At 45.2% G+C, this 14,216-nt stretch overlaps 1 protein-coding gene across 2 annotated transcripts in view; it reads right to left on the bottom strand.

Annotated features, from left to right (window-relative positions):
- Positions 1-245: 245 nt before the first annotated feature.
- LOC135529147 (E3 ubiquitin-protein ligase Mdm2-like) overlaps positions 246-14,216 on the bottom strand; it is a 28,236-nt gene continuing 14,265 nt past the window's right edge. For both annotated transcript variants that reach the window (XM_064958024.1, XM_064958023.1), the window contains exons 8-11: positions 13,014-13,177; positions 11,302-11,457; positions 10,975-11,037; positions 246-1,241 (exon numbers count right to left, since the gene is read on the bottom strand). In XM_064958024.1, the coding sequence (XP_064814096.1) occupies positions 636-1,241; positions 10,975-11,037; positions 11,302-11,457; positions 13,014-13,177 (989 nt within the window). In that variant the 3' untranslated portion in view covers positions 246-635. The remainder of the gene's footprint in view (positions 1,242-10,974; positions 11,038-11,301; positions 11,458-13,013; positions 13,178-14,216) is intronic.

Genomic DNA, 14,216 nt, shown 5'->3' with positions numbered 1-14,216 from the left:
CAGGTTGAGACATGTTTCCTGAAGATTTAAATGAAAAGTCGTCACCCTGGTAACCACTACCCACTCGCTCTTGTCGACGGAGTCAACAACAAACGTCTCTTTCTACCAGCGAACTTTATTGAGACATTTGACTTTCACGTAGTTTAAACCCCACGTCATTATAGATACAATGATATAAAACGCTATCATTATCATCTGTGCAGAATAGAGGGAAGACGAGGTGAAAATAAACAAAGGAAACCCCATCTCTGTTAATTTGCTAAACATTCTTTATTTAATAAAATATATTGAATATTTCACCACTAAGAGAATTTGATAAATTTCAAAAACTAGAAAGGCTATTTGACTGAACACTAGAAATCAATCCCAAATCAACACAACAACAGGTACCTTGTTTGATAGAGTTCATAAATAAAATCACTTCCAAATAAACAAAATTAAAACATTATTTATTCATTCAGGATTTAAGTTGTTTTTGAGGAACAGGGAGTTGTGTAGCTATGGGTTACACCCTATTCCCTAAATAGTGCACTACTTTAGACCAGAGTCCTATTGGGGCCATGGTTGAGAGTAGTGCACTTACATAAGGGAATAGACTGCTTATTTGGAATGCACAGTCTAGCCGATAGCCGTCCTCAGCTGAGATAAATTAAGACGACAGACTGGATAGGCTGCCTGCAGACCGGACACAGCTTGTTCCTCTTCTTCAGCTTCCTGGCGCAGGTGTAACAGGCCATGAGGTGCCCAGTGCGTCCGTGTACGATGCAGCCGTTCTTGGGCCTGGTCTGACAGATGACGCAGGGCTCCAGGCAGCTGGCGGGGAGGTGAGCCTCCAGGCTGTTGAAACGCTCCAAGTCTGGTGCCATCACTTCTTGACTGAAGGGGGCGCTAGTAGAGGACGAGCCTGAGCCCACGCCGTTGGAGTTCGAAGAAGAGGTGGAGGGCTGGGAGGAGCAGGCTGAGTCTTGGGAATCGGGGCCAGAGACAGACATCAATTCCTGGGAGTCTTTGAGGAGGGGAAGGGGCGACCTGGCTCTCTTCCCGTCTGGGACATCCAGACCTTCGGTCTCGTCGGGCTCTGTCGGGGCTGGGGTAGGCTTGGGGGGTAAGGGTTTGAGGTTGGGGGCAGCAGAGTTGCTGTCAGAATCGGGAAACCAGTCCATTCTTAGCGTCCAACAGCGGTTGCAGTTTCGGGGGAGGGGAGGGTTCAACTCCTCACACTTTGAGCACTTCCAGTAGTCCTGAAACAACCTCACTAGATTAGACCACAGCACCACTAGATTAAACACACAACACCACTAGATTAGACCACAGCACCACTAGATTAAACACACAACACCACTAGATTAGACCACAGCACCACTAGATTAAACACACAACACCACTAGATTAGACCACAGCGCCACTAGATTAAACACACAACACTAGATTAAACAACACACAACACTAGATTAGACCACAGCACCACTAGATTAAACACACAACACTAGATTAGACCACAGCACCACTAGATTAAACACACAACACTAGATTAGACCACAGCGCCACTAGATTAAACACACAACACTAGATTAGACCACAGCACCTCTAGATTAAACACACAACACTAGATTAGACCACAGCACCACTAGATTAAACACACAACACCACTAGATTAGACCACAGCACCACTAGATTAGACCACAGCGCCACTAGATTAAACACACACACCACTAGATTAGACCACAGCACCTCTAGATTAAACAACACTAGATGACACCACTAGATTAAACAACACACAACACTAGATTAGACCACAGCACCACTAGATTAAACAACACACAACACTAGATTAGACCACAGCACCACTAGATTAAACAACACACAACACTAGATTAGACCACAGCACCTCTAGATTAAACACACAACACTAGATTAAACAACACACAACACTAGATTAGACCACAGCGCCACTAGATTAAACACACAACACTAGATTAGACCACAGCGCCACTAGATTAAACACACACCACTAGATTAAACACACACCACTAGATTAGACCACAGCACCACTAGATTAAACACACAACACTAGATTAGACCACAGCACCTCTAGATTAAACACACAACACTAGATTAGACCACAGCGCCACTAGATTAAACACACACCACTAGATTAGACCACAGCACCTCTAGATTAAACACACAACACTAGATTAGACCACAGCACCACTAGATTAAACAACACACAACACTAGATTAGACCACAGCGCCACTAGATTAAACACACAACACTAGATTAAACAACACACAACACTAGATTAGACCACAGCACCACTAGATTAAACAACACTAGATGACACCACTAGATTAAACAACACACAACACTAGATTAGACCACAGCACCACTAGATTAAACAACACACAACACTAGATTAGACCACAGCACCTCTAGATTAAACACACAACACTAGATTAAACAACACACAACACTAGATTAGACCACAGCGCCACTAGATTAAACACACAACACTAGATTAAACAACACACAACACTAGATTAGACCACAGCACCACTAGATTAAACAACACTAGATGACACCACTAGATTAAACAACACACACCACTAGATTAGACCACAGCACCACTAGATTAAACAACACACAACACTAGATGACACCACTAGATTAGACCACAGCGCCACTAGATTAAACAACACTAGATGACACCACTAGATTAGACCACAGCGCCACTAGATTAAACAACACACAACACCAGATTGGACCATAGGCAACACCACTAGATTAGACCACAGCGCCGCTAGATTAAACACACAACACTAGATGACACCACTAGATTAGACCACAGCGCCACTAGATTAAACAACACTAGATGACACCACTAGATTAGACCACAGCGCCACTAGATTAAACAACACACAACACTAGATGACACCACTAGATTAGACCACAGCGCCACTAGATTAAACAACACACAACACTAGATGACACCACTAGATTAGACCACAGCGCCACTAGATTAAACAACACACAACACTAGATGACACCACTAGATTAGACCACAGCGCCACTAGATTAAACAACACACAACACTAGATGACACCACTAGATTAGACCACAGCACCACTAGATTAAACAACACACAACACTAGATGACACCACTAGATGACACCACTAGATTAGACCACAGCACCACTAGATTAAACAACACACAACACTAGATGACACCACTAGATTAGACCACAGCACCACTAGATTAAACAACACACAACACTAGATGACACCACTAGATTAGACCACAGCACCACTAGATTAAACAACACACAACACTAGATGACACCACTAGATTAGACCACAGCACCACTAGATTAAACAACACACAACACTAGATGACACCACTAGATTAGACCACAGCGCCACTAGATTAAACAACACACAACACTAGATGACACCACTAGATTAGACCACAGCACCACTAGATTAAACAACACACAACACTAGATGACACCACTAGATTAGACCACAGCGCCACTAGATTAAACAACACTAGATTAGACCACAGCGCCACTAGATTAAACAACACACAACACTAGATGACACCACTAGATTAGACCACAGCACCACTAGATTAAACAACACACAACACTAGATGACACCACTAGATTAGACCACAGCGCCGCTAGATTAAACACACAACACTAGATGACACCACTAGATTAGACCACAGCGCCACTAGATTAAACAACACTAGATGACACCACTAGATTAGACCACAGCGCCACTAGATTAAACAACACACAACACTAGATGACACCACTAGATTAGACCACAGCGCCACTAGATTAAACAACACACAACACTAGATGACACCACTAGATTAGACCACAGCGCCACTAGATTAAACAACACACAACACTAGATGACACCACTAGATTAGACCACAGCACCACTAGATTAAACAACACACAACACTAGATGACACCACTAGATGACACCACTAGATTAGACCACAGCACCACTAGATTAAACAACACACAACACTAGATTAAACAACACACAACACTAGATTAGACCACAGCGCCACTAGATTAAACACACAACACTAGATTAAACAACACACAACACTAGATTAGACCACAGCACCACTAGATTAAACAACACTAGATGACACCACTAGATTAAACAACACACACCACTAGATTAGACCACAGCACCACTAGATTAAACAACACACAACACTAGATGACACCACTAGATTAGACCACAGCGCCACTAGATTAAACAACACTAGATGACACCACTAGATTAGACCACAGCGCCACTAGATTAAACAACACACAACACTAGATTGGACCATAGGCAACACCACTAGATTAGACCACAGCGCCGCTAGATTAAACACACAACACTAGATGACACCACTAGATTAGACCACAGCGCCACTAGATTAAACAACACTAGATGACACCACTAGATTAGACCACAGCGCCACTAGATTAAACAACACACAACACTAGATGACACCACTAGATTAGACCACAGCGCCACTAGATTAAACAACACACAACACTAGATGACACCACTAGATTAGACCACAGCGCCACTAGATTAAACAACACACAACACTAGATGACACCACTAGATTAGACCACAGCGCCACTAGATTAAACAACACACAACACTAGATGACACCACTAGATTAGACCACAGCACCACTAGATTAAACAACACACAACACTAGATTAGACCACAGCACCACTAGATTAAACACACAACACTAGATTAGACCACAGCACCACTAGATTAAACACACAACACTAGATTAGACCACAGCGCCACTAGATTAAACACACAACACTAGATTAGACCACAGCACCTCTAGATTAAACACACAACACTAGATTAGACCACAGCACCACTAGATTAAACACACAACACCACTAGATTAGACCACAGCACCACTAGATTAGACCACAGCGCCACTAGATTAAACACACACACCACTAGATTAGACCACAGCACCTCTAGATTAAACAACACTAGATGACACCACTAGATTAAACAACACACAACACTAGATTAGACCACAGCACCACTAGATTAAACAACACACAACACTAGATTAGACCACAGCACCACTAGATTAAACAACACACAACACTAGATTAGACCACAGCACCTCTAGATTAAACACACAACACTAGATTAAACAACACACAACACTAGATTAGACCACAGCGCCACTAGATTAAACACACAACACTAGATTAGACCACAGCGCCACTAGATTAAACACACACCACTAGATTAAACACACACCACTAGATTAGACCACAGCACCACTAGATTAAACACACAACACTAGATTAGACCACAGCACCTCTAGATTAAACACACAACACTAGATTAGACCACAGCGCCACTAGATTAAACACACACCACTAGATTAGACCACAGCACCTCTAGATTAAACACACAACACTAGATTAGACCACAGCACCACTAGATTAAACAACACACAACACTAGATTAGACCACAGCGCCACTAGATTAAACACACAACACTAGATTAAACAACACACAACACTAGATTAGACCACAGCACCACTAGATTAAACAACACTAGATGACACCACTAGATTAAACAACACACAACACTAGATTAGACCACAGCACCACTAGATTAAACAACACACAACACTAGATTAGACCACAGCACCTCTAGATTAAACACACAACACTAGATTAAACAACACACAACACTAGATTAGACCACAGCGCCACTAGATTAAACACACAACACTAGATTAAACAACACACAACACTAGATTAGACCACAGCACCACTAGATTAAACAACACTAGATGACACCACTAGATTAAACAACACACACCACTAGATTAGACCACAGCACCACTAGATTAAACAACACACAACACTAGATGACACCACTAGATTAGACCACAGCGCCACTAGATTAAACAACACTAGATGACACCACTAGATTAGACCACAGCGCCACTAGATTAAACAACACACAACACCAGATTGGACCATAGGCAACACCACTAGATTAGACCACAGCGCCGCTAGATTAAACACACAACACTAGATGACACCACTAGATTAGACCACAGCGCCACTAGATTAAACAACACTAGATGACACCACTAGATTAGACCACAGCGCCACTAGATTAAACAACACACAACACTAGATGACACCACTAGATTAGACCACAGCGCCACTAGATTAAACAACACACAACACTAGATGACACCACTAGATTAGACCACAGCGCCACTAGATTAAACAACACACAACACTAGATGACACCACTAGATTAGACCACAGCGCCACTAGATTAAACAACACACAACACTAGATGACACCACTAGATTAGACCACAGCACCACTAGATTAAACAACACACAACACTAGATGACACCACTAGATGACACCACTAGATTAGACCACAGCACCACTAGATTAAACAACACACAACACTAGATGACACCACTAGATTAGACCACAGCACCACTAGATTAAACAACACACAACACTAGATGACACCACTAGATTAGACCACAGCACCACTAGATTAAACAACACACAACACTAGATGACACCACTAGATTAGACCACAGCACCACTAGATTAAACAACACACAACACTAGATGACACCACTAGATTAGACCACAGCGCCACTAGATTAAACAACACACAACACTAGATGACACCACTAGATTAGACCACAGCACCACTAGATTAAACAACACACAACACTAGATGACACCACTAGATTAGACCACAGCGCCACTAGATTAAACAACACTAGATTAGACCACAGCGCCACTAGATTAAACAACACACAACACTAGATGACACCACTAGATTAGACCACAGCACCACTAGATTAAACAACACACAACACTAGATGACACCACTAGATTAGACCACAGCGCCGCTAGATTAAACACACAACACTAGATGACACCACTAGATTAGACCACAGCGCCACTAGATTAAACAACACTAGATGACACCACTAGATTAGACCACAGCGCCACTAGATTAAACAACACACAACACTAGATGACACCACTAGATTAGACCACAGCGCCACTAGATTAAACAACACACAACACTAGATGACACCACTAGATTAGACCACAGCGCCACTAGATTAAACAACACACAACACTAGATGACACCACTAGATTAGACCACAGCACCACTAGATTAAACAACACACAACACTAGATGACACCACTAGATGACACCACTAGATTAGACCACAGCACCACTAGATTAAACAACACACAACACTAGATTAAACAACACACAACACTAGATTAGACCACAGCGCCACTAGATTAAACACACAACACTAGATTAAACAACACACAACACTAGATTAGACCACAGCACCACTAGATTAAACAACACTAGATGACACCACTAGATTAAACAACACACACCACTAGATTAGACCACAGCACCACTAGATTAAACAACACACAACACTAGATGACACCACTAGATTAGACCACAGCGCCACTAGATTAAACAACACTAGATGACACCACTAGATTAGACCACAGCGCCACTAGATTAAACAACACACAACACTAGATTGGACCATAGGCAACACCACTAGATTAGACCACAGCGCCGCTAGATTAAACACACAACACTAGATGACACCACTAGATTAGACCACAGCGCCACTAGATTAAACAACACTAGATGACACCACTAGATTAGACCACAGCGCCACTAGATTAAACAACACACAACACTAGATGACACCACTAGATTAGACCACAGCGCCACTAGATTAAACAACACACAACACTAGATGACACCACTAGATTAGACCACAGCGCCACTAGATTAAACAACACACAACACTAGATGACACCACTAGATTAGACCACAGCGCCACTAGATTAAACAACACACAACACTAGATGACACCACTAGATTAGACCACAGCACCACTAGATTAAACAACACACAACACTAGATGACACCACTAGATGACACCACTAGATTAGACCACAGCACCACTAGATTAAACAACACACAACACTAGATGACACCACTAGATTAGACCACAGCACCACTAGATTAAACAACACACAACACTAGATGACACCACTAGATTAGACCACAGCACCACTAGATTAAACAACACACAACACTAGATGACACCACTAGATTAGACCACAGCACCACTAGATTAAACAACACACAACACTAGATGACACCACTAGATTAGACCACAGCGCCACTAGATTAAACAACACACAACACTAGATGACACCACTAGATTAGACCACAGCACCACTAGATTAAACAACACACAACACTAGATGACACCACTAGATTAGACCACAGCGCCACTAGATTAAACAACACACAACACTAGATGACACCACTAGATTAGACCACAGCACCACTAGATTAAACAACACACAACACTAGATGACACCACTAGATTAGACCACAGCGCCACTAGATTAAACAACACTAGATTAGACCACAGCGCCACTAGATTAAACAACACACAACACTAGATGACACCACTAGATTAGACCACAGCACCACTAGATTAAACAACACACAACACTAGATGACACCACTAGATTAGACCACAGCGCCGCTAGATTAAACACACAACACTAGATGACACCACTAGATTAGACCACAGCGCCACTAGATTAAACAACACTAGATGACACCACTAGATTAGACCACAGCGCCACTAGATTAAACAACACACAACACTAGATGACACCACTAGATTAGACCACAGCGCCACTAGATTAAACAACACACAACACTAGATGACACCACTAGATTAGACCACAGCGCCACTAGATTAAACAACACACAACACTAGATGACACCACTAGATTAGACCACAGCACCACTAGATTAAACAACACACAACACTAGATGACACCACTAGATGACACCACTAGATTAGACCACAGCACCACTAGATTAAACAACACACAACACTAGATGACACCACTAGATTAGACCACAGCACCACTAGATTAAACAACACACAACACTAGATGACACCACAGCACCACTAGATTAAACAACACACAACACTAGATGACACCACTAGATTAGACCACAGCACCACTAGATTAAACAACACACAACACTAGATGACACCACTAGATTAGACCACAGCGCCACTAGATTAAACAAGACACCACTAGATTAGACCACAGCGCCACTAGATTAAACAACACTAGATTAGACCACAGCGCCACTAGATTAAACAACACACAACACTAGATTGGACCACAGGCAAGACCGCTAGATTAGACCACAGCACCACTAGATTAAACAACACACAACACTAGATGACACCACTAGATTAGACCACAGCGCCACTAGATTAAACAACACACAACACTAGATGACACCACTAGATTAGACCACAGCGCCACTAGATTAAACAACACACAACACTAGATTAGACCACAGCACCACTAGATTAAACAACACACAACACTAGATGACACCACTAGATTAGACCACAGCACCACTAGATTAAACAACACGCAACACTAGATTAGACCACAGGCACCACCACTAGATTAGACCACAGCACCACTAGATTAAACAACACACAACACTAGATTAGACCACAGGCAAGACCGCTAGATTAGACCACAGCACCACTAGATTAGACCACAGCACCACTAGATTAAACAACACACAACACTAGATTAGACCACAGGCACCACCGCTAGATTAGACCACAGGCAACACCACTAGATTAGACCACAGGCACCACCGCTAGATTAGACCACAGGCAACACCACTAGATTAGACAACAGGCAACACCACTAGATTAGACAACAGGCAACACCGCTAGATTAGACCACAGGCAACACCGCTAGATTAGACCACAGGCAACACCGCTAAATTAGACCACAGGCAAAACCGCTAGATTAGACCACACCACCACCGCTAGATTAGACCACACCACCACCGCTAGATTAGACCATACCACCACCGCTAGAATAGACCACAGGCAACACCACTAGATTAGACAACAGGCAACACCACTAGATTAGACCACAGGCAACACCACTAGATTAGACAACAGGCAACACCGCTAGATTAGACAACAGGCAACACCGCTAGATTAGACAACAGGCAACACCGCTAGATTAGACCACAGGCAACACCGCTAAATTAGACCACAGGCAAAACCGCTAGATTAGACCACACCACCACCGCTAGATTAGACCACACCACCACCGCTAGATTAGACCACACCACCACCGCTAGATTAGACCATACCACCACCGCTAGATTAGACCACACCACCACCACTAGATTAGACCACACCACCACTAGATTAGACCACACCACCACTAGATTAGACCACACCACCACTAGATTAGACCACACCACCACTAGATTAGACCATAGACAAGACCGCTAGATTAGACAAAACCGCTAGATTAGACCACAGACAACACTGCTAGATTAGACCACAGGCAACACCGCTAGATTAAACAACACTGCTAGATTAGACCACACCACCGCTAGATTAGACAACACCGCTAGATTAGACCACACCACCGCTAGATTAGACAACACCACCGCTAGATTAGACAACACCACCGCTAGATTAGACCACACCACCGCTAGATTAGACCACACCACCGCTAGATTAGACCACACCACCGCTAGATTAGACCACACCACCGCTAGATTAGACCACACCACCGCTAGATTAGACAAAACCACTAGATTAGACCACAGGCACCACCACTAGATTAGACCACAGGCACTAGCCAACCAGAACATTGGTAGCGAGTGACAAAAAACCCCCAGCTAAGCAGCTTGTTGGCCAATCAGAATTCTGAGAAATGATCTGTTGTATACTTGTGTTGATTTAGACGTGTTTTATTAAGGGTAATATGAAACGTACTGCTTCCGTGATCTCAGTGTCGTCGTCGAACGAGTCCTCCTCGAAGATGGTGACTTCATACACCTGTGAGAGAACGACAGACACACAGGGAGTCAACAGCTGCAGTTTGACCCCAGGACACTAGAGGGAGCTGTTTGAAATGACACACACACACACCAATGTTTCCTCGGGGGGTCCGGGAGCATGCCCCCCCCCCGGTGATAATTTTAGAACCACCGAAAAGGTCCGCTTTATGTCGGTGTGGTGGTGCACCACAGCTAAATAAATGCAGCGGAAACACACACACACACACACACAGAGACAGTTGAAAAGACAGTGAGCCGAGACCTCGTCCTCTCCAGACACTGAAGCCTCTTCAGGATCGCTGTAGGCATCCGAGTCAATGGACTCCACCTCAAACTCCACGCTGAAGTTATCAGAGTCTGAGCCCAGATCCTGGCTCAGAACATCGTCACATGCGTCACTGACCAATGAACCGACTTCCTGTTGAGAGAGACGAGAGAGAGAGCTCAGTAACATGGGACTTGGGACACAGCTGCCGATAAGATTTACAAACTACAATCATCATTTTTTTTACTCAGAATCTAAAGTACTGAACAAACCGATGTCACACACTAGACGTGAAACATTTCGTCTGAATGTGTAGGAATGAATAATCCCATTCTATCATCTGCATAATGTGGTAACCCAGCAGGTATTCTCTCGTTTAGGATCTCACCCTCCTTTTATTTAGGATTGGTGAAACTACAGTCTGACAGGGTAAATAGTTGTACTGCAGTAGGATCCCCCACAGAGTTACAGGAGGCTCCCCCACAGAGTTACAGGAGGCTCCTCACAGTGTTACAGGAGGCTCCCCCACAGAGTTACAGGAGGCTCCCCCACAGAGTCACAGGAGGCTCCCCACAGAGTTACAGGAGGCTCCCCACAGAGTTACAGGAGGCTCCCCCACAGAGTCACAGGAGGCTCCCCCACAGAGTCACAGGAGGCTCCCCCACAGAGTCACAGGAGGCTCCCCCACAGAGTTACAGGAGGCTCCCCCACAGAGTTACAGGAGGCTCCCCCACAGAGTCACAGGAGGCTCCCCCACAGTGTTACAGGAGGCTCCCCACAAAGTCACAGGAGGCTCCCCCACAGAGTTACAGGAGGCTCCCCCACAGAGTTACAGGAGGCTCCCCCACAGAGTTACAGGAGGCTCCCCACAGAGTCACAGGAGGCTCCCCACAGAGTTACAGGAGGCTCCCCCACAGAGTTACAGGAGGCTCCCCCACAGAGTCACAGGAGGCTCCTCACAGTGTTACAGGAGGCTCCCCCACAGAGTTACAGGAGGCTCCCCCACAGAGTCACAGGAGGCTCCCCCACAGAGTTACAGGAGGCTCCCCCACAGAGTCACAGGAGGCTCCCCCACAGAGTCACAGGAGGCTCCCCCACAGAGTTACAGGAGGCTACTCAGTGTCACAGGAGGCTCCCCCACAGAGTTACAGGAGGCTCCCCCACAGTGTTACAGGAGGCTCCCCCACAGTGTTACAGGAGGCTCCCCCACAGAGTTACAGGAGGCTCCCCCACAGAGTCACAGGAGGCTCCCCCACAGAGTTACAGGAGGCTCCCCCACAGTGTTACAGGAGGCTCCCCCACAGTGTTACAGGAGGCTCCCCCACAGTGTTACAGGAGGCTCCCCCACAGTGTTACAGGAGGCTCCCCCACAGTGTTACAGGAGGCTCCCCCACAGTGTTACAGGAGGCTCCCCCACAGTGTTACAGGAGGCTCCCCACAGTGTTACAGGAGGCTCCCCCACAGTGTTACAGGAGGCTCCCCCACAGAGTTACAGGAGGCTCCCCCACAGTGTTACAGGAGGCTCCCCCACAGAGTTACAGGAGGCTCCTCACAGAGTTACAGGAGGCTCCTCACAGTGTTACAGGAGGCTACTCACAGTGTTACAGGAGGCTCCCCCACAGAGTTACAGGAGGCTCCCCCACAGAGTTACAGGAGGCTCCTCACAGTGTTACAGGAGGCTACTCACAGTGTTACAGGAGGCTACTCACAGTGTTACTGTGTGAGTCTGAAGACTCGCTGCTCCTCCGGTCTCGTCTCAGGCCTCCAATCACATACCAGGACATGCTGTCATCAAAGGTCAGAGAAAAGCTGTCTGACCTGTGTCTCTTCCTGGACTCACACCCGTCCTCCTCTTGTGTCGACGACGTCCCCTCTGGAGTAGAACAGAGAGGGTCTGAGCAGTGGTTTTACGTCTAACAATTTCTTTCAAATACGCCATTTCTCCTCTCTGACGGTAAAATAGAGAAGCATATTGTGCATCCGATCACTCCGTTGACATATTGAAACATACTGACACGTCTTCAACAAAGCGGTTTCTCCCTTGATGACATTTTAATTATTTTTTTTATTTTACCTTTATTTAACCAGGCAGGTCAGTTAAGAACAAATTATTATTTTCAATGACGGCCTAGGAACAGTGGGTTAACTGCCTGTTCAGGGGCAGAACGACAGATTTGTACCTTGTCAGCTCGGGGGTTTGAACTCGCAACCTTCCGATTTCTAGTCCAACACTCTAACCACTAGGCTACCCTGCCCCCCACAATGAATGTGTGATGTTCACAAGACATGGAGGATTTGTTTATAGCCGTATGTTGTGTACTGGGGCCCTGAGGTACAACCAGTAGCTAAGAGCAATAAAACCCCAGTCCTTTAAAAATGGTCCGTTTCAATCCATCAGACTAGGACTGTTGTTGATTCTCCCCTGGTCCGTTAGGAAACAGGGAAACAGGCACGTCGTTGTGGTGTGGATGCCGTCAGGCTGCTTTTGGGCCTGAAGAGACTCGTTGTGAGCAGAAGTCGTCTAAAAACACCCACAGCCTCCAGACCAGTGTTCCTACGGACCCATTAGAAGGGACTGATGGTTCTATGCATTCCAGAACTCGGTCTTTGCTTCCCCAACAGACTTGACTGGGCAACAGTCCAGGAGAAAAGGTACAGCACAGATCCACATGAAGCCATGAGGCCTGACATGACAGTTTTTCATCCAGGAGAAAAGGTACAGCACAGATCCACATGAGCAGGACTGGTGTAGGTTTATGTACACACTGCTGGAGTACTACAACTACAGACAGAGAGGCAGACAGACAGACAGACAGACAGAGAGGCAGACAGACAGAGAGGCAGGCAGACAGACAGAGAGACAGATGAGCAGGACTGGTGTAGTTAGTAGGTGTAGGTTTATGTACACACTA

This window comes from Oncorhynchus masou, unplaced genomic scaffold (assembly GCF_036934945.1).
Source record: "Oncorhynchus masou masou isolate Uvic2021 unplaced genomic scaffold, UVic_Omas_1.1 unplaced_scaffold_1106, whole genome shotgun sequence".
Taxonomy (NCBI): Eukaryota; Metazoa; Chordata; class Actinopteri; order Salmoniformes; family Salmonidae; genus Oncorhynchus; species Oncorhynchus masou.
Note: the sequence above shows the minus strand (reverse complement) of the source record. Positions and strands in the feature narration are given on the sequence as shown.